General features: G+C 40.9%; 1 protein-coding gene across 1 annotated transcript; it reads left to right on the plus strand.

The window, feature by feature from the left end:
* Window positions 1-17968: 17968 nt before the first annotated feature.
* Window positions 17969-18600, plus strand: LOC145094991 (protein RALF-like 24). The gene has a single exon (XM_079032940.1). It carries the CDS (start codon window positions 18062-18064, stop codon window positions 18425-18427), a length of 366 nt encoding a protein of 121 aa, XP_078889066.1. The 5' UTR covers window positions 17969-18061; the 3' UTR covers window positions 18428-18600.
* The last annotated feature ends 371 nt before the right edge of the window (window positions 18601-18971 follow it).

An 18971-nucleotide genomic window follows, 5' to 3' on the forward strand; every position in this document is an offset into this window, starting at 1 on the left:
ACAAAACCGAACCATCATGGATCCATTTATAGAGGTTAAAATGAAATAAAACCAACCATATGATGTTTTAGAGATAACATTTAAAGCCTTTGAACTCACTTGGTTTTTGGGTGTTGATGAAGATAACAAAATATCAAAGTATATGATCTTCTCTACAAGTATCCACCATCAAAAGTAAGGCGTTTTGAATGTTAGTTCCTTCTTGTATTCTTGAGTGTCTAAAGCCTTTAAGTGTTTAACTCAATTAAGCACTAAAGGGAAACAACTCAAGAGGTCTTCTAAACACCAAACTAACTTCAAAAGAGAGAGAGGAAGAAGAGAAGAAGAACCCACGGTTCTAGAGAGAAAATAGAGGAAGAAGAAGAGTTTCACTCTTGAAAAAATGCAAGCCTCATGCATCTCTTATATAGCCCATGAAAAGTAAGGTCTAACCATTAAAATAATCTAAAGTAATGGTAGCCTTTAGAAGCATGGGAGAAAAAAATAGAAGGTTGAAAAAACAACCTCCCACACCATCATTATGCCTTTTAAAAAGTAAGATTCTTTATTTTTTATAAACTCCAAGTTTATAAAATATAAACTTTGTCTTTACGTAAAAGACAAAAGAATCCAACTAGTCCAAAATGTTGTGCATGACTTATTAATTCATTCCATATGAAATAATAACTAGGAATACTTTCTTATAATTATTATTTTCACAAAACAATAATTATTCCCTAATTAAAATACGAGAATCGATATTATTTATTAATAACCATATTAATAATAAATATACAAAATATGCCAACTTGATAAAGGTGTGACCCTATATGATCATATATTATTAGCAATATCACTTCAAAATGATTCTTGGGCATATAGATCCAACAACCCGTAAGTCGAAGGCACCAATTCTGGTCTATTAGTTTTGGTGATCTGTTAGTAGAGGGGTACCTTAGGGACTGTATATAGTCATGTAGGATAGACTGAGGACTCTTGATCCAAGATCTCTTACATGTTCCTTATTTGGTTGTGGTTCTAGAGTAGGATCACCTGTCCGGGTGACTATCTCGCCTCTGAGTATATACAGTCAAGCATTCATTGGATTGTTGATATTTAGTATGTTGTTATGTTGTAGTGATCTGTTAGATATGTCTTCTAGTATTAAGTATGCTACTATGTTGTAGTGATCTATTAGATCTGTGTTCTGGTATTGAGTATGTTGTTATGTTGTAGTGATTTGTTAGATCTGTGCTCTGGTTTCGAGTATGTTGTTATGTTGTAGTGATCTATTAGATCTGTCTCCTGGTATTGAGTATGTTGCTTTGCTGTAATAATTTGTAGAAATTTATGTTATATGTGCTTGATGGTTATCATCTATGGAGTGCCCTTAAGGACTTTGTGTAGTTATGTAGGATAGTCTGAGAACTCTTGGTCTAGGATCTCTTGCTTGTTCCTTGTTTGGTTGTGGCTTTAAAGTAGGATCATCTATTCGGGTGGCTATCTCACCTTTGGTTACTTATGGTTACGCATTCTATGGATGTTAGATGGTAGCAAGATTGTATGTCGTGAAAGGACTAGTAGGAGGTAGTGAGTTGTATGATTGTTGTTTTCTTGTATTATGTGCCTACTTGATCCTGATTGTTTATATGTCGACATGCTGTGTTTGGTTTGGTTGAGGCGGCCATGCTTTGTGTTGTAGGCTAAGATACCCGGTGCGGGCTGCCTGTAAGCCATAGGCGGTAGGCCAACAAAACCTGGTATTCCAACCCGGATAGATTGAAGGCCTATGAGGCAGTTCAGTCAGGCCGAAGGCCCGAATAGCGGCAGTTATGCATGCTTATATGTTTACCGTATGAGTTATTTTGGGGGAAACTGTAACGACCCAATTTTCACGTCCAAAAATTTCGTTTTTAAAACATTACTTTAGAAAAACATTAATAATTAAAACATTGTTTGGTCAAACCACTTCACAACGTAAACCATGTCTAAAAGCCAAATCATACAACCAATCAAAATATCATAGTATAATTCCAAGAGAAATCTTGTAAATGCGGAAACCAGTGTATGTGTATGATGTGCTGCTACCGCGCCAGCTCCTTCCCCTTCGATGAAGAGGTACCTGAAACCAAAATTGTAAACTGTAAGCACAAAGCTTAGTGAGTTCCCCCATAATACCTTATACCATGCAAGCATATAACATACAACATTCAGCTAGGAGTTACGGGCCTCGCCCACACTTGTGAAGATACAGGCCCTGCCCACACTTCGGTATCCGGGAGATACGGGTCTCGCCAACACTCGTGAAGATACGGGCCCTTCCCACACTTCGCTAACCGGGAGATACGGGCCTCGCCCACACTCTACTATTTGGGAGATACGGGCCTAGACCACACTCCACTCTCGGAGAGATACGGGCCTTGCCCACACTCAACCGCTAACTCATAATATACAAGTAGCACACAGACAACAAGTATAGACAACTCTATCATACCGACACATATATCATACTTAACTAAACCAAGAGATACGGGCTCGGCCCACACTCTAGTGCTAACATCTCGTCTACACGGGTCGGCCTTGGTGCCTTAGACCCGTTCCTACTGGAAGGAAACTCACCTCGAAGTAGCTGCTGGTCTGCATGGGAATTGACTGACTGCTGCTGCTGCTGCTCCGGAAATCCTCCGGCTATAATTCCCACAAAACACTCAATCAAACACTGCTAACTGACCCTCGGGTAAATTGACCATTTTACCCTTGATCAAGTTAAAAGTCAAAGCCAGAGTCAACTTTCAGTTGACCTGACTCGCCGAGTTGGCTCCCCGACTCGCCGAGTCCTTATCCAATCAATTGACCTGCAACCCGTCTCTACTCGTCGAGTTGGGCGTTGACTTGACGAGTTCTCCTTCTAAACTGATATCTAAGTCCTTCATCCTACTCGCCGAGTTGTATGAACAACTCGCCGAGTTCATCTTCATCTGATGAACAATTTATGATGTGACTCGCTGAGTTGTATGAACAACTCGCCGAGTCTGTTCTTGATCTAAGAAGATTGTCTTGAACTCGCCGAGTCAGGGCGTTGACTCGCCGAGTTCCTTCATGGGTGAGTTCGGCTACCAACTCACCGAGTCCACCCAGGACTCACTACTCAACTCGACACAACGAAAAGGGAACAACTCGGAGACTCGCGACCAGACTCGCCGAGTTAGATGAGCGACTCGTGGAGTCTGCTTCATGCAAATGCCAAATAAGCGATTTTGCTCGAATCTAGTTCATGCCTTTCATAGATCTGGGCTCCTAGGGCCTGGTTTACACGTAAAGTTTCCAACTTTACGTGTAGATCATCACCAATAAAGGTTCTAAGGCTCAAAGTGCACCAAAAGGAGTAGATCTAGGGCTTGTGTGCAATATGACTCCATAAAGGCAGTAGATCCAAGCTCCAGGGACTGAATAGGGTCTAGATCTAAAGGCTAACAACTTGAATCAACTAAAAATGCACAACCAAGCTTGGGACATGGTTCAAAAAGGACTTTAATGGAGTAATAAGCATAGAAACAGAGGGAAAACGAGTTATACCTCCAAGGAATTACTAAGAGAACACGGAGATGCTTGGCTTCCTTCCCTTCCTCTTGATCTACTCCTCTTCCTTCCCAAAATCTTCAAGGAAACACACTAAAAAGCCTCAAACTCATAAGAACAAGGGTTATAATGTATGGAGAGCTTCTGAGGGTGAAGGGGGCGGAGTTGGGGCGCAAATGGTCGTTTAAATAGGGTGCAAACCCTTGGAAATTAGGGTTTCATCAGACAGCGCGGACTCGCCGAGTCCATAATATGGACTTGCCGAGTCGCCAACTTAACCGCGTCCCAAGTCTCGTCTCTACTCGGCGAGTCGAGCCTCCAACTCGCCGAGTCCAAGGCCAATAATACAAAATACTCAGATAAATGTTACATAACAGGAACCAGGTGCTACAAATCTCCCCCACTTATTTTAGACTTCGTCCTCGAAGTCTGCTGCTCGATCTTGAAACAGCTCGGGGTAATGCTCCATCATCTCTTCCACCGGCTCCCAAGTCCACTCTGATCCCTTCCGGTGTTGTCATTGCACATTCACGAGTTTCACTCGCTTGTTCCTCAAATCCTTCGACTTCCTGTCGAGGATTGCGACTGGGCGCTCAATGTAATTCAGGCTGTCATCAACCTGTATATCCTCTAACGGCACTACCGCTGAATCGTCCACTAGGCACTTCTGCAGCTGAGAAACATGGAAAGTGATGTGGATCTGGCTGAGCTCAATTGGCAGATCCAGCCTATACGCCACCTTGCCCACCCGGGCTACAACCCTGAACGGCCCAATATACCTCGGGCCCAACTTGTCCCGCTTCCTGAATCGAATGACGCCCTTCCAAGGCGACACCTTCAGGAGAACCATATCCCCAACCTGGAACTCCAGGTCGGATCGGCGCTTGTCGGCGTAACTTTTCTGCCGACTCTGCGCGGTCTGAAGCCTGCTCCGAACCTGCTGAATCCTCTTGGTAGTCTTGAGCACCACTTCGGTGCTCCCCATGACCCTCTGACCAACCTCTCCCCAGCATATCGGGGTCCTGCACCTTCGTCCGTACAACATCTCGAATGGAGGGGGGTCGATACTCGCGTGGTAGCTATTGTTGTACGAGAACTCAGCCAAGAGAAGATAAGTATCCCAGCTACCACCGAAGTCTAGCACGCACGCCCGCAACATATCCTCTAGAGTCTGGATGGTCCGCTCGCTCTGACCATCTGTCTGTGGGTGGAAGGCGGTGCTAAAATGTAACCGAGTGCCCAACTCATCATGAAATCTCTTCCAAAACCTGGAAGTGAACCGCACATCTCGATCTGATATCACTGACACTGGCACCCCGTGCCGCGCTACTATCTCCCTGATGTAGATATCTGCCAGTTTTTCGGCCGAGATGCTCTCCTAGATCGGAATAAAATGGGCGCTCTTGGTCAATCGATCCACGATGAACCAAATCGAATCTACTCCACGCGCAGTCCTGGGAAGCTTCGTGATAAAATCCATCATGATATCTTCCCATTTCCACAGTGGAATATCCAACGGCTGCATCTTACCATGCGGCCTCTGATGTTCGGCCTTGACCTTCCTACAGGTCAAGCACCGCTCGACGTACCAAACCACATCCCGCTTCATGCAGGGCCACCAATAATCTAGATGGAGATCCCTATACATCGTCGTCGCCTCTAGATGAATAGAGAATCGGGATTTATGCGCCTCTTCCATCAAGATCTGGGGCACGCCTCCGAGATACGGCACCCACACACTACGGTGTAGTGTCAATAGTCCTCGGCTATCATAATCGAAGGAGGAAACCTGACCCACCACACGCTCGCTCTTCCGATGCTCCTCCTTGATAGCCTCCTGTTGAGCCTCCCGAATTTGCTCCAACAGGGGAGTCATTACGGTCATCCTCATGCAAATATCCCTGATCGGCGCCGCCTTGCGGCTAAGCGCATCGGCCACCACAATGACCTTCCCAGGGTGGTAAAGGATCCGACAATCATAATCTTTCACCACGTCCAACCACCGACGTTGCCTCATGTTCAGATTCGGCTGATCCATGAGGTACCTCAAACTCTTGTGGTCCGTGTAGATGGTACATCGAACCCTGTAGAGGTAATGCCACCAAATCTTGAGGGCAAAAACCACCGCCCCCAACTCCAAATCATGCGTCGGGTAGTTCGCCTCGTGGGGCTTGAGCTGCCTCGAAGCGTAGGCAATGACATGCCCCCTCTGCATCAGTACCGCGCCCAACCCTGAAATGGACACGTCACAGTAAACCACAAAATCCTCTACGCCCTCTGGCAGGGCTAAGATTGGCGTCTCGCACAATCTCTATCTCAGCGTCTCAAACGCAGCCTGCTGCTCGGGTCCCCACCGAAAGACTACGACTTTCTTCGTCAGCCGCGTCAGGGGTACGACTATCTTGGAGAAATCATGAATGAATCTCTGATAGTAGCCTGCTAATCCCAGGAAGCTCCAAATCTCGGATGGAGACTTAGGAACCTCCCATCTCATCACGGCCTCGACCTTGGCCGGGTTGACTAGAATCCCGTTCTGGTTGACAAGGTGTCCGAGAAATTACACCTCGCGCAACCAAAACTCACACTTGGAGAACTTGGCATACAAGCTCTCCCTCCTCAGGGTCTCCAATACCTCTCTCAGATGCTCCTCATGCTCCTCCTGTGTCTTGGAATAAACCAAGATGTCGTCAATGAAAACTATCACAGACCGACCCAGCATCGGTCTGCATACGCGGTTCATGAGGTCCATGAACGCGGCAGGAGCATTGGTGAGCCCAAACGGCATCACCACGAACTAATAATGGCCATAGCGCGTCCGAAACGCGGTCTTCTGTGCATCCTCCTCTCTGACCCTCATCTGATGGTATCCCGAACGCAAATCGATCTTGGAAAACCAAGACGCTCCCTGAAGCTGGTAAAAGAGATCATCAATCCTCGGGAGTGGGTAACGGTTCTTCACCGTTACCTTATTCATCTCCCGGTAGTCTATGTACATCCGGTGCGACCCATCCTTCTTCTTCACAAACAGGATCGGGGCTCCCCAGGGTGAACTGCTCGGACGAATAAATCCCTTGTCTAGCAGCTCCTGCAGCTGCGTAGACAACTCTTGCATCTCGGGAGGAGCCAACCGATATGGTGCCTTGGTTATCGGAGCCGCACCAGGAACGAGGTCAATCCTGAACTCTACCTGTCGTTCCGGAGGTATCCCAAGAAGCTCCTCTGGGAAAACAACTGCGAAATCTCGAACCACTGGAACCTCGCTTACTGTCGCCTTACCCGCCTCCCGGGTATTAATCACATATGCGACATATCCTGCGCATCCCTGCTGAAGATAGCGTCTAGCCCTCGCTGCTGAACATACAGTGGGTCCGCAATGTGGCCTCTCGCCATGAATCACCAACTCTCCCCCACCTGGGGTCCTGACTCGCACTAGCTGCTGTGCGCAGTCTATCACCGCCCCATTAGGGCTCAACCAATCCATGCCTATAATCACCTTGTTCCCGCGCAACGGAATGGGAACCAAGTCTACCAAGTAGTGCTCCTCAAACAAACGCAATACGCAATCCCGAAACACCATCGATGCTCGCACCGATCGATCATCAGCAATCTCTACCTCTAAAGGGCAATCCAATATGCCTGAAGACTTAGGAAACTTCTTGCTAAGCTCAAGGGAAACAAATGATCGGGAGGCACCCGAGTCGAACAACACCTGAACTGGGATGTCGTTCACATGGAACGATCCTAATGCATACATATACACACAGAGCACATATCAATATCATAACATCATAAAATAAAGTAGAAGGAAAGAATCATACCCGTCACCACGTCGGGTGCGGCGCGTGCCTCCTCGGTAGTCAGCTGAAATGCCCGACTCCTCACCATCGGAGCCTCTGCCTTGCCTTGCCGGCCATCAGTGATCCGCAAGGTCGTTGGAGCTGGCGCCTTTACTGGCGCAGATGTTGTCAACTGGGGGCAATTGTCCTTCTTGTGGCCCCTCTGGTTGTAGTGAAAACACAACAACTCCGAAGTCTGAATAGCCGAAACAGGAGTAGTACAATCCCTGCTAAAGTGCCCTGCCTTGCCGCACTTGTAGCAGCCTGCTGATCCCATCCTACATGCTCCCTCATGCGTCCTGTCGCATTTCCCGCAGCAGCCAGGTCCCCCTTGGCCTTTCGGCCTCCCATCTGATCCCCTGGGCTTCTTTCCTGAATCCCTAATCACCTGCCCCGCCTCTGCGTTCCTCTTCCGAATGTGCTCTAAATCGATCTCCCTTTCCCTCGCCATGGCAATCATGGACTCCAGGGTAGGGCAAGCTGAAAAGCTAACATGCTCCCGGATGTCAGCCCGTAGCATATCATGATAATGGGTCCTCCTCATATCCTCGTCACCCGCATACTGGGGCACCTACAAAGCCCTCTCCCGGAACTTGGCGGTGATCTCCGCCACAGTCTCCGTCGTCTGCCTCATGTCCAAAAACTCCCTGGCCAGCTGCTGAAGCTCGACAGCCGGTGCAAACTCTGCCCTGAATCTAGTCACAAAATCCGACCAAGTCATAGCCTCGATCGCTGAGGCTCCCAACGAGTCACCCACAATGGGGTCTTTCACCCCGTGGAAATCCGACGCACCACTGCCCCTGAAGTCCTTAAAGGACAGCGTGCGAGATCCCGACTGGCCAGATGCCATGTCACTCCTGAACGCCCTGAGGCGATCCTCCATCAGCTCGATGATCCCTTCCTTGATCGACCCGAAGATAATGGGGGTCGACTCAAGGATACCCCTGGTGATCTCTGACGCGATGAACTCGCATAGTCCCTCATCTACTGGCTCGGAACTTGATCCCGAACCTGACCCCTCTCCTGAATTGCCATCTATCGGCCTCGATCGTAGTACCACCATTCTGCAATACATAATAACAATCATTAGTGATACTGATACTTCTTGAGGGATCACAACTACTTATAAGTTCCCTGGTCTTATCTTAGCCTTCCTTGGTTCGGGTACGGATCCTCTGCTTTCAGTAGTACGGGCCCATACTACCTTCCACATCTATCTGTACCTTCTTCAAGGACTGTCTCGACTCCACCAGATCCCTTCCACTACGGCTGATCACTGCTATACTTATCCTAGGCTTGCCCTAGGGAAATCTCAGGCTCCACCCTACCAGGTCCTCAGCTGCTGAAGGCCTCTTAGTAGTGCCAATTAACCATTACCTGAATACCATCACATGTGGTGAGGCTCGGATAATCCTTCGAGTAACAGGCTCATCCCTACAACGGTTAGACTCAAACGAGAGCTGCGCAATAGGGCCAAATCCAGCACTCTAAGATTATTCAACCCTGATCACATGTGACGTGACGTATTCACCTAATGGCTAACTCCCACCACTCAGAGTCCCTCAAAGCACAAAGCAAGCAGCATTCGAACTAAGGGAACAATCTCAGGCAAATCTGCTCTCATAGAGAGAAACTGATCTAGCATACAGAGCTAAACTCATACTATCAGGCATAACCTAACAGGCTATCCTACTGTTGTCTACTCGATTCTAGCATGCAATTTTCATACACTGAAGCACATAAAGCAGGCACATAAGGCATCACTACTAGATCCTTAGTCCTATTCTAGCATGATGTTCTACTGAAACTGATAAACACAACATAAGCTTGTATGGGTACTTTGGGGAATACTTACTTGAGCTCGGCCGGTTGCGCACATCACACACTTCGTTTCTTCTTAAAATACTTTACTTGACCTTTTAGAAAACGTTTTCTTTTTCAAAATCTTTTGACCCCTCGATTTGAGTTCAGACACCCCCCGAAGGTGTGTCTGAATCCCTCAAACCAGGGCTCTGATACCAACTTGTAACGACCCAATTTTCACGTCCAAAAATTTCGTTTTTAAAACATTACTTTAGAAAAACATTAATAATTAAAACATTGTTTGGTCAAACCACTTCACAACGTAAACCATGTCTAAAAGCCAAATCATACAACCAATCAACATATCAAAGTATAATTCCAAGAGAAATCTCGTAAATGCGGAAACCAGTGTATGTGTATGATGTGCCGCTACCATGCCAGCTCCTTCCCCTTCGATGAAGAGGTACCTGAAACCAAAATTGTAAAATGTAAGTACAAAGCTTAGTGAGTTCCCCCATAATACCTCATACCATGCAAGCATATAACATACAACATTCAGCTAGGAGTTACGGGCCTCGCCCACACTTGTGAAGATACGGGCCCTGCCCACACTTCGCTATCCGGGAGATACGGGTCTCGCCAACACTCGTGAAGATACGGGCCCTTCCCACACTTCGCTAACCGGGAGATACGGGCCTCGCCCACACTCTACTATCTGGGAGATACGGGCCTAGCCCACACTCCACTCTCGGAGAGATACGGGCCTTGCCCACACTCAACCGCTAACTCATAATATACAAGTATCACACAGACAACAAGTATAGACAACTCTATCATACCGACACATATATCATACTTAACTAAACAAAGAGATACGGGCTCGACCCACACTCTAGTGCTAACATCTCGTCTACACGGGTCGGCCTTGGTGCCTTAGACCCGTTCCTACTGGAAGGAAACTCACCTCGAAGTAGCTGCTGGTCTGCGTGGGAATTGACTGACTGCTGCTGCTGCTGCTCCGGAAATCCTCCGGCTATAATTCCCACAAAACACTCAATCAAACACTGCTAACTGACCCTCGGGTAAATTGACCATTTTACCCTTGATCAAGTTAAAAGTCAAAGCCAGAGTCAACTTTCAGTTGACCTAACTCGCCGAGTTGGCTCCCCGACTCGCCGAGTCCTTATCCAATCAATTGACCTGCAACCCGTCTCTACTCGTCGAGTTGGGCGTTGACTCGACGAGTTCTCCTTCTAAACTGATATCTAAGTCCTTCATCCTACTCGCCGAGTTGTATGAACAACTCGCCGAGTTCATCTTCATCTGATGAACAATTTATGTTGTGACTCGCCGAGTTGTATGAACAACTCGCCGAGTCTGTTCTTGATCTAAGAAGATTGTCTTGAACTCGCCGAGTCAGGGCGTTGACTCGCCGAGTTCCTTCTTGGGTGAGTTCGGCTACCAACTCACTGAGTCCACCCAGGACTCACTACTCAACTCGACACAATGAAAAGGGGACAACTCGGAGACTCGCGACCAGACTCGCCGAGTCTGCTTCATGCAAAAGCCAAATACGCGATTTTGCTCGAATCCAGTCCATGCCTTTCATAGATCTGGGCTCCTAGGGCCTGGTTTACACGTAAAGTTTCCAACTTTACGTGTAGATCATCACCAATAAAGGTTCTAAGGCTCAAAGTGCACCAAAAGGAGTAGATCTAGGGCTTGTGTGCAATATGACTCCATAAAGGCAGTAGATCCAAGCTCCAGGGACTGAATAGGGTCTAGATCTAAAGGATAACAACTTGAATCAACCAACAATGCACAACCAAGCTTGGGAAATGGTTCAAAAAGGACTTTAATGGAGTAATAAGCATAGAAACAGAGGGAAAACGAGTTATACCTCCAAGGAATTACTGAGAGAACACGGAGATGCTTGGCTTCCTTCCCTTCCTCTTGATCTACTCCTCTTCCTTCCTAAAGTCTTCAAGGAAACACACTAAAAAGCCTCAAACTCACAAGAACAAGGGTTATACTGTATGGAGAGCTTCTGAGGGTGAAGGGGGCGGAGTTGGGGCGCAAATGGTCGTTTAAATAGGGTGCAAACCCTTGGAAATTAGGGTTTCATCAGACAGCGCGGACTCGCCGAGTCCATAATATGGACTCGCCGAGTCACCAACTTAACCGCGTCCCAAGTCTCGTCTCTACTCGGCGAGTTGGGCCTCCAACTCGCCGAGTCCAAGGCCAATAATACAAAATACTCAGATAAATCTTACATACCAGGAACCAGGTGCTACAGAAACTCACTAAGTTTTGTGCTTACCCAATTGTTTATTATTTCAGATATCATCGGTAGCTATGGGAAGGCAAATGCGAGACTGTACACACTCATTAACAACATTGAGGATTTAACATTTTCTATGATACTCTGGTTTTTAATAAATATAATTTGGAATAAACGATTTTCGTAATAATAGATTTATAAATTGGGAAGTTTTACCTTAATAAAAATGAAAAAAATTTGGTTGTGAAAATGGGAGGTTACAATCACATTGATACCTTTCCTAGGTATAATGTTTAGGCTTATTGCTCAAATCAAATAGTTTAGGACTAGGACCTTTAAGTGTATACAATTTCATATCTCTCACAAGATTGTCTCTTAAGACATGAATCTACTTATTGAAGTTGTGTCTAGTGAATGTTATTGTTTCATTAAGTCATTAAAGAAAAAAAATGACAATTCATGGTAAATAGAATGGATTATCTAACTACAAAATTTTAATGAAATTCATTTAGTATTTTTAATATTTAAACTCTTTAATAATTAATATCTAATGCGTAATATTATACCTACTAGTTTTAACCAACTATTTAACTAATTATTACGTCTAACGCAGTGGACCTAATCGCAAATAGTATAGCACGAACAATCGGGTATCGAACTCAGGGAAAGGATTTAGTATACTAACAAAACTACTAAAAGTTAATTTAAATGCAAGCAATAATTAAAAAGGGGTTTTATCTGATTTTTAAAGTTCAGAAAAACTTAAACACTCCACTAAAAATGGTTTTTACTCAATATATTAAAAACACTTTCATTTAGTTTCAAATCCACATTTTTCATATGGTTAGCTACTATTTATGGATTAATAAAGTTAGTTACCAATTATTATGTAATTAGCAATCTTGGTCCAATATACTAATATATTCACTAGTTCATGTACTACTATGTATGGTCATACACAAGCAAACGCAGAATTAGTTATTAATTATAATTGAGTTATGTAACAATTATCTAAGTAATTAAGCAAACACAATTATGGTCACAATTATGTTCTCTAGCACAGCTAAGTTTGTTACTTTTGTTACTTGATCCAGATGTCGTCACTTCTAGCTCTAGCAATTTAATAGTCACTAAACTACTAGGTAAACAAGTTCATGTAATTTAATGGTCACTAAGCTACACTAAACATGAATTTAAGCAACAAAGTCAGAAACTTGAACATGTCAGGTAAGGATAATCAAACACAAGCATAAATCCAACTTTATAAAATCCAATAAATAGTAAACTAAATGATAAATCTAAGGTTTCATTTAGCTAAACGAAAGTAAACTAATTTAGCTACTCATAACTGAAATCAAACACATGAATTCATAAGAAATTGACATGATTAAATAATGCAAACCGAGTGTAATGATTTAATCTTCAAGTGATCTCTCCTTCCAAATATGTTTTTCGCGGGTTTCTGACCTCCAAATTCGAGTATCTTAAAATATCCTTCCTCCCAAAAGCTCTCTAAATCGATAAATGTAAGGACTAATTATAGTTTTCAGAAAATCGTGGCTCACGCCGTGAGCTTTGACACCTCATGTCATGAGCTTGGTATTTATCCGTATTGTACAAGGATTCTCGCTTCCACGTACTAATCTTCTAGAAGTTCCCTCCTCACTTCGTGAGAATAAATGTCACATATCGTAAGCTTGGTTTCATTTTTTTTGAAATCTTCTTCTTTTAAGATCCAATCCTCCATAGTTCCAATGCTTGTCACTTCTGGTCCTTATTCTTCAAGAGTGTCCTATTTGGCTGCAAAATATAATTTAATACAATAAGTATCACATATCTTTGCAATTAACTAAAATATTACTTAAAATGTATTAAAATATTGCCTAAAATGTGTATAAATATGCCAGTATCAATACCCTTTTAGTTTCCAAAAACATTAATTATCAAAGTCTATGATCCAAGTTGTAAAACAAATAGATGGTTAGATATCCTTTATTTCATCCACTTGAATTCAACCCGGGTAGATATCGATTATCAATTATATCTTACTATATAATTTCTAAATTATTTATAAAAACCAAGAAAACAAACTTATTTAATTTATTACATACCATATGAATAAATAAATTATTACAACCATTTTAATAACAAAAACAACAAACACAATGGTTTTTGGCTAGTTTATGCACATCATACATATCAACATACACATGAAACAACCTTTCTTTAAATGATAAAATATGCATGAAACTTTTTTCACATAAAAATAATAACAATTATAAAGTTGTCATAGAAAATATGTATGAACTTGTTTTTATACAAAACCAACTTATCCATATTCTCCAAAAACTAAGATTTCCAAAAATCAAAAAATCTAACCAAACTTGCAAGGTGGGTTTTGATACCAGTTGTTGAGTTTTTATTCAAAAATTAGTTCAAAAACATAATATTTAGCAATAGAAGCCTTTAAGATTAGAATAAATATAAAACAACTTTATACCCACCAAGGATCCTCTTGCAAATTGTAGAAAGATTGAAACACAACCAAAGAAGAAGATGAAGAAATTACAACCTTTGTAGTTCTTTGGATCCTTTTGGGAGGCTTAGACATTGATGAAGAATAATGAACTTTAGAGACACCAACAATGGCTCGGCTTGATGTAGATGCTAGTCTAAAACTCTTAACTCTTAAGCTTGAAGTTCATAACCAAAGTATGAACTTCAAGAGAGTAAATATACAAGTAACTTGAACTCTTGATCTTCAAAAGCAAGAGAGAATAAGAGAGATAGAGAGGATTTCAAATTTATGATTACCAATATGAAAATTTTCACACTTCATAAAGCTAATTCTTTATCCTTAGGTCCTTATCACTTTAAGCATATCATGTCCCCTAAAGTTTAAGTGCTCCCCCATGCTTTTAGGCATGTCTTACTTTCCATTTGTTTAATCAAATGCCCATAACTTGTATAGCATATAGGAAGTCATGGCTTTGACTAATAAAAGAAATAGAAAGTTTGTGAATTTTATAAACTCTTTTATAAAATATAAACCTTAACTTTTTGGTAAAAGACAAAAAAAAGTCTTTATAGTCCACAATGTTGTACATAGCTTAATAAATCATACTAATGAAAATTAATATTTCCATGTAATAAATAATTTCCAATTAATTATAAGTGTTTATTAAATATTTCTTAAAATCAATTTCTAATAAATAGTCAATCGTGTCAAGTTGTTGTTAGTGTGACCCATTAGTATCATATGTTAATTAGAAAATATCACTTTAATATGATTCTTGAGCCTACTGAGTACTAATAGACTAGATAACAAAATTATTAATCCAAGTAATGATCTTGGAGTTATTGGTCTCCCATGAATCCAGTAAGGTTGCATAATTCGCATCCTTGTCATTTTTTGGTTTGCTCTTGTTACCTGTCACAATACCCTATATATTCTTCCCTCGCAAGAAATTATTCATAACATAACTCCAATAGGAATAGTTCTTGCCATCGAGTTGTGTACTAAATGACTGAAGAGAATCATCTTGTGTCATATTGCCAGATGCAGTAAACTAAAACCAACAGATAGAAAATGAAACCAAATAGCAGCAAAGCAAAACTCCAACAATAATCACCAAAACCACCAAACAAAACGAAACCCTCAAAATCAATGAAAACGAACAAATCAAATCAAACAGAATACAAACACAAGCAAGAAAACCATACCTAAACTTGTAAAATTATTCAAAGGATCAGATGTAGCTCTGATACCATGTGAACAAACAAGTAAAAGACATAGAATGGTTAGAGTTTCATATTATCATTAAATGAGAAGTACAATTACAATGAAAGGGAATGACAAAATTTATAGACTAGCTAATAGGCCAACGTAATATCCAATACAAAATAAAACCCAAAATCTTATTAGGATAACAAACTAAAATTAGAAATTGAACCATGCAATTTAATAATAGTGTGGTTATAGTTAATTAGGGTGATGATGGAGTAGTGAAACTTTATATTATTGGATCGACAATTCAACCAAAGATAACAACTCAAACATTCCCGAGTGAGTTGTTTGAGTTTCTTTAGAATAGGAAAAATAAAATAAAGAATTAACGTTACAGGGTCACCAGGGCTCAATTTTTTCGTCATCGAATTTTGTATCATCCTTACATGTTAAACACTTGAACTCTTCAACAAGTTTGTAGTGTGCAAGTATGTTATATCATAACCAACATCTTCAATTTTGACTGTTAGTTTTCTGATTCATCATCATCATAAACAGTGACGGAGCTTGGACATTTTTTTTTTGGGGGGGGGGGGGTATAATATATATGAAAATCAGAGAGCAGGGGGGGCACAACATAAATTTTATATTTTTAGACTAAATATGTATAAAATCTAAAGAGTAAGGGCTATTTCTGACATAAAAATCGGGGGGGGGGGGGGGGGGCACAACCCCCCTTGCCCTAAGCAAGCTTCGTCTATGATCATAAAGAAGGACCAATATAAGCAACTTCTTTACCTTTATACGTAACATTCCCCACTTGTACAGACACCCGATGAGCCAACATCATAGGTAATGAGTTACATACTTTGTTGCTCCCGACATCATACTACGTATTGTCACCATAACAGTTTTCCCATATAGATTGATCTACAAAACTTTCCACATAATGATTAATAACAAACACTTGTATTGTTTTAGGAAGCATACTTACAAAGTAAATGGCATTATGTCGTCAATATTCTACATAACTATGTTTAATCTGAGACATTGAAAAGACAGCTATATATGATTAGTATTTAAGTTGGACTTGGAATCCACCTAGTTAATCAACCCACCAAAGTTGATATCATTAGTAAAATTGACAACAAAACATGCGTTATCTGAAGTAATATAATGCATAGATTGGTCTATTTTCTCTTGTAGTCCTCCACTACAATCAAGTATTCTAAAATACTTATTACATGAACCTATACTCAATAATATAAATGTAGATTTGGAACTCTAAACAAATTTAGAATGCATAAAGAAGTAAACAAATGAATAAGAACTTTGAACTCATCATTTAGACTTTTTTTTTCTCCAGTCCAGAATATTACTCTAAAACTTCATACATTCTGGTAGGGGTGAGCATTTGGACATGTGGACTGGACCAGACCGGACCATTTTTTTTACCCCCGACCGGTTCTCGGTTCTAGAATTTGAGCAAAATCGATCCGGTTTGGCCAGTTCCGGGTAAAAACAGGTTTTGGATCGACTTATTTTAAAAAAAAAATTATATTTTGTGAAATTCTTTAAACAAGCATATCTCATTTGTTTTAAGTCGGATTGACATGCAGTTTTTTTCAACGTGTAATTTAGAGTTTGTAGGTGTTTTTAGACTATAATTTTGTTGTTTTTGATGTTATATTCGACGAGTTACAATTCTTCCAATATGAGATATCAAAGATGAAATATTTCTGCTTTTCAGCAAGAAATTTATACTTTTATATTATGTGAAATTCTTTAAACAATCATATTTCATTCGTTTTAAGTCGGATTGACATGCGGTTTTTTCTAACGTGTAATTTAGAGTTTGTATATGATTTTAGACTATAATTTTATTGTTTTTGGTGTTATATTCGATGAGTTTCAATTCTTCAAAGATGAGATATAAAAACAAAAATATTTTAGCTTTTCAGCAAAAAAATTCAAACTTTTGTATTCTGTGAAATTCTGTAAACAATTATATCTTATTTGTTTTAAGTCGAATTGACATTTGGTTTTTTCCAACGTATAATTTAGAGTTTGTAAAAGAGTTTAGACTATAATTTTATTATTTTTTGTGTTATATTCAGTCAGTTACAATCCTTTAAACAAATAAAAACAGTATAAACAATCAAAGTTTGACCGGTCCAAAAGGCATAAGAAACATAAACACATTCATTTTTACGATTTGTACCGCATCAAACCCAAAAAAATATTCATTTTAACGAATTGTAAGTTGTAACGTATCAAACCTAACAACATATTCGTTTTAATGAGTTGTATCAAACTCAAAACACGTTTTAACAAGTTGTACCGTATGCATGTAAAGTTGTATCGGTCCATATGGATCCAAGAACCGGAAAACCCGGACCTGGACCCAGTAAGTCTCATCCGGTCCGGTCAACGGTCTATAATATTCTCCAAAACCGATCATTGATCCAAATGTTCACTCCTATATTCCGGAAGGCTTTTATTATAGTATGTAATGTACGCTGCGATTCTAGAATGCACATGATTTTTATACTTTTACTTCAAATTTAACCAACTCCGGTTGCAATTAATCTGAAATGTCTTTTCCAAACAAGATAACTAATTTTCAAATAAGAAAAAAAACGATTACCTTGTTCCCAAACTTTAATGAATAAACAAATGCTTAACTTAAAATAAAGTAGAAGTTGATTTTATAAGGGACCCACTACTGGGTGGTCTTTTCTTCCTGGTAGGTGAGAGACTACGACATTCATACTCTTTCATTAATTGTGATCAAAATCCTCCTTAGATTTTCACTCTAAAAACCCCAAATTGCAAAAATCATCTCAAAACCCTCAAATGAAGTCCCCCCTTCTACTCTTCCTCTTCATCTTCTTACATTGCCACTTCCAGATTTCATCCGGGGTTTCAAGTTTAAACCCTAATTTTCTAACAAACAATGAATTCGATCCAATGGTGAAACGGGTTTGTAGTGGGACGATTGGCGGGTGTTCAGAAGATGAAATGATGGAATCTGAGATCAGTAGGAGGATCTTGTTAATGGAGAAAAAGTACATAAGCTATGAGACTTTAAAGAGGGATCTTGTACCTTGTGGTACACCTGGAGCTTCGTACTACAATTGTAAGGGCAAAGGGGTCGCTAACCCTTATAATAGAGGCTGTGAAATCATCACAAGATGTGCTAGAGATGCTATAAACACATAATCTTGAGGGGTACAAATGGTAAAGTTTTAATCTTTCTTTTGGTTCTATTTGGGGGTATCCATGTTTCGTGGATTCTTGATTTATGTTGGTTTACTTTAACTTAGAGAGATCATTCATGTTGTTGTTACAATGTTACTTTCCTATAATCAAATGCAAGTTAATTTGGTTCTTAAGGTGTATGTATGTATTTTATGTACTGTTTTGTGACCCTAAAACGATGGTGGATAGGGGAGCAGGGGCACTTTTGTCATTTGGCATTACCTCACAGAATGATCCACTGTCAAGATCTTTATGAGACATGATCACATGATTTATAATGTCAATTTTGGATTTTGAAGATTTGTGTTGTTTCCAAATAGAAGTGTTTTAAGAACCCTATTTGATGGATCGAAAAAAAAAGGAATTATTTACAAGATTGTAAATTATTCGAACCCGTATTTTAAAAATGGCAATAAGATTGGATTCGTTTAATCGGATGATTGTACCAATTCATTCAAACAAATACCTTAGGCTAATCATCATAATTTCAAAAAAATCACAATAA

The sequence above is a fragment of the Lactuca serriola genome, chromosome 1 (assembly GCF_051521515.1).
Source record: "Lactuca serriola cultivar US96UC23 chromosome 1, Lser_US96UC23_V15, whole genome shotgun sequence".
Classification (NCBI taxonomy): domain Eukaryota; kingdom Viridiplantae; phylum Streptophyta; class Magnoliopsida; order Asterales; family Asteraceae; genus Lactuca; species Lactuca serriola.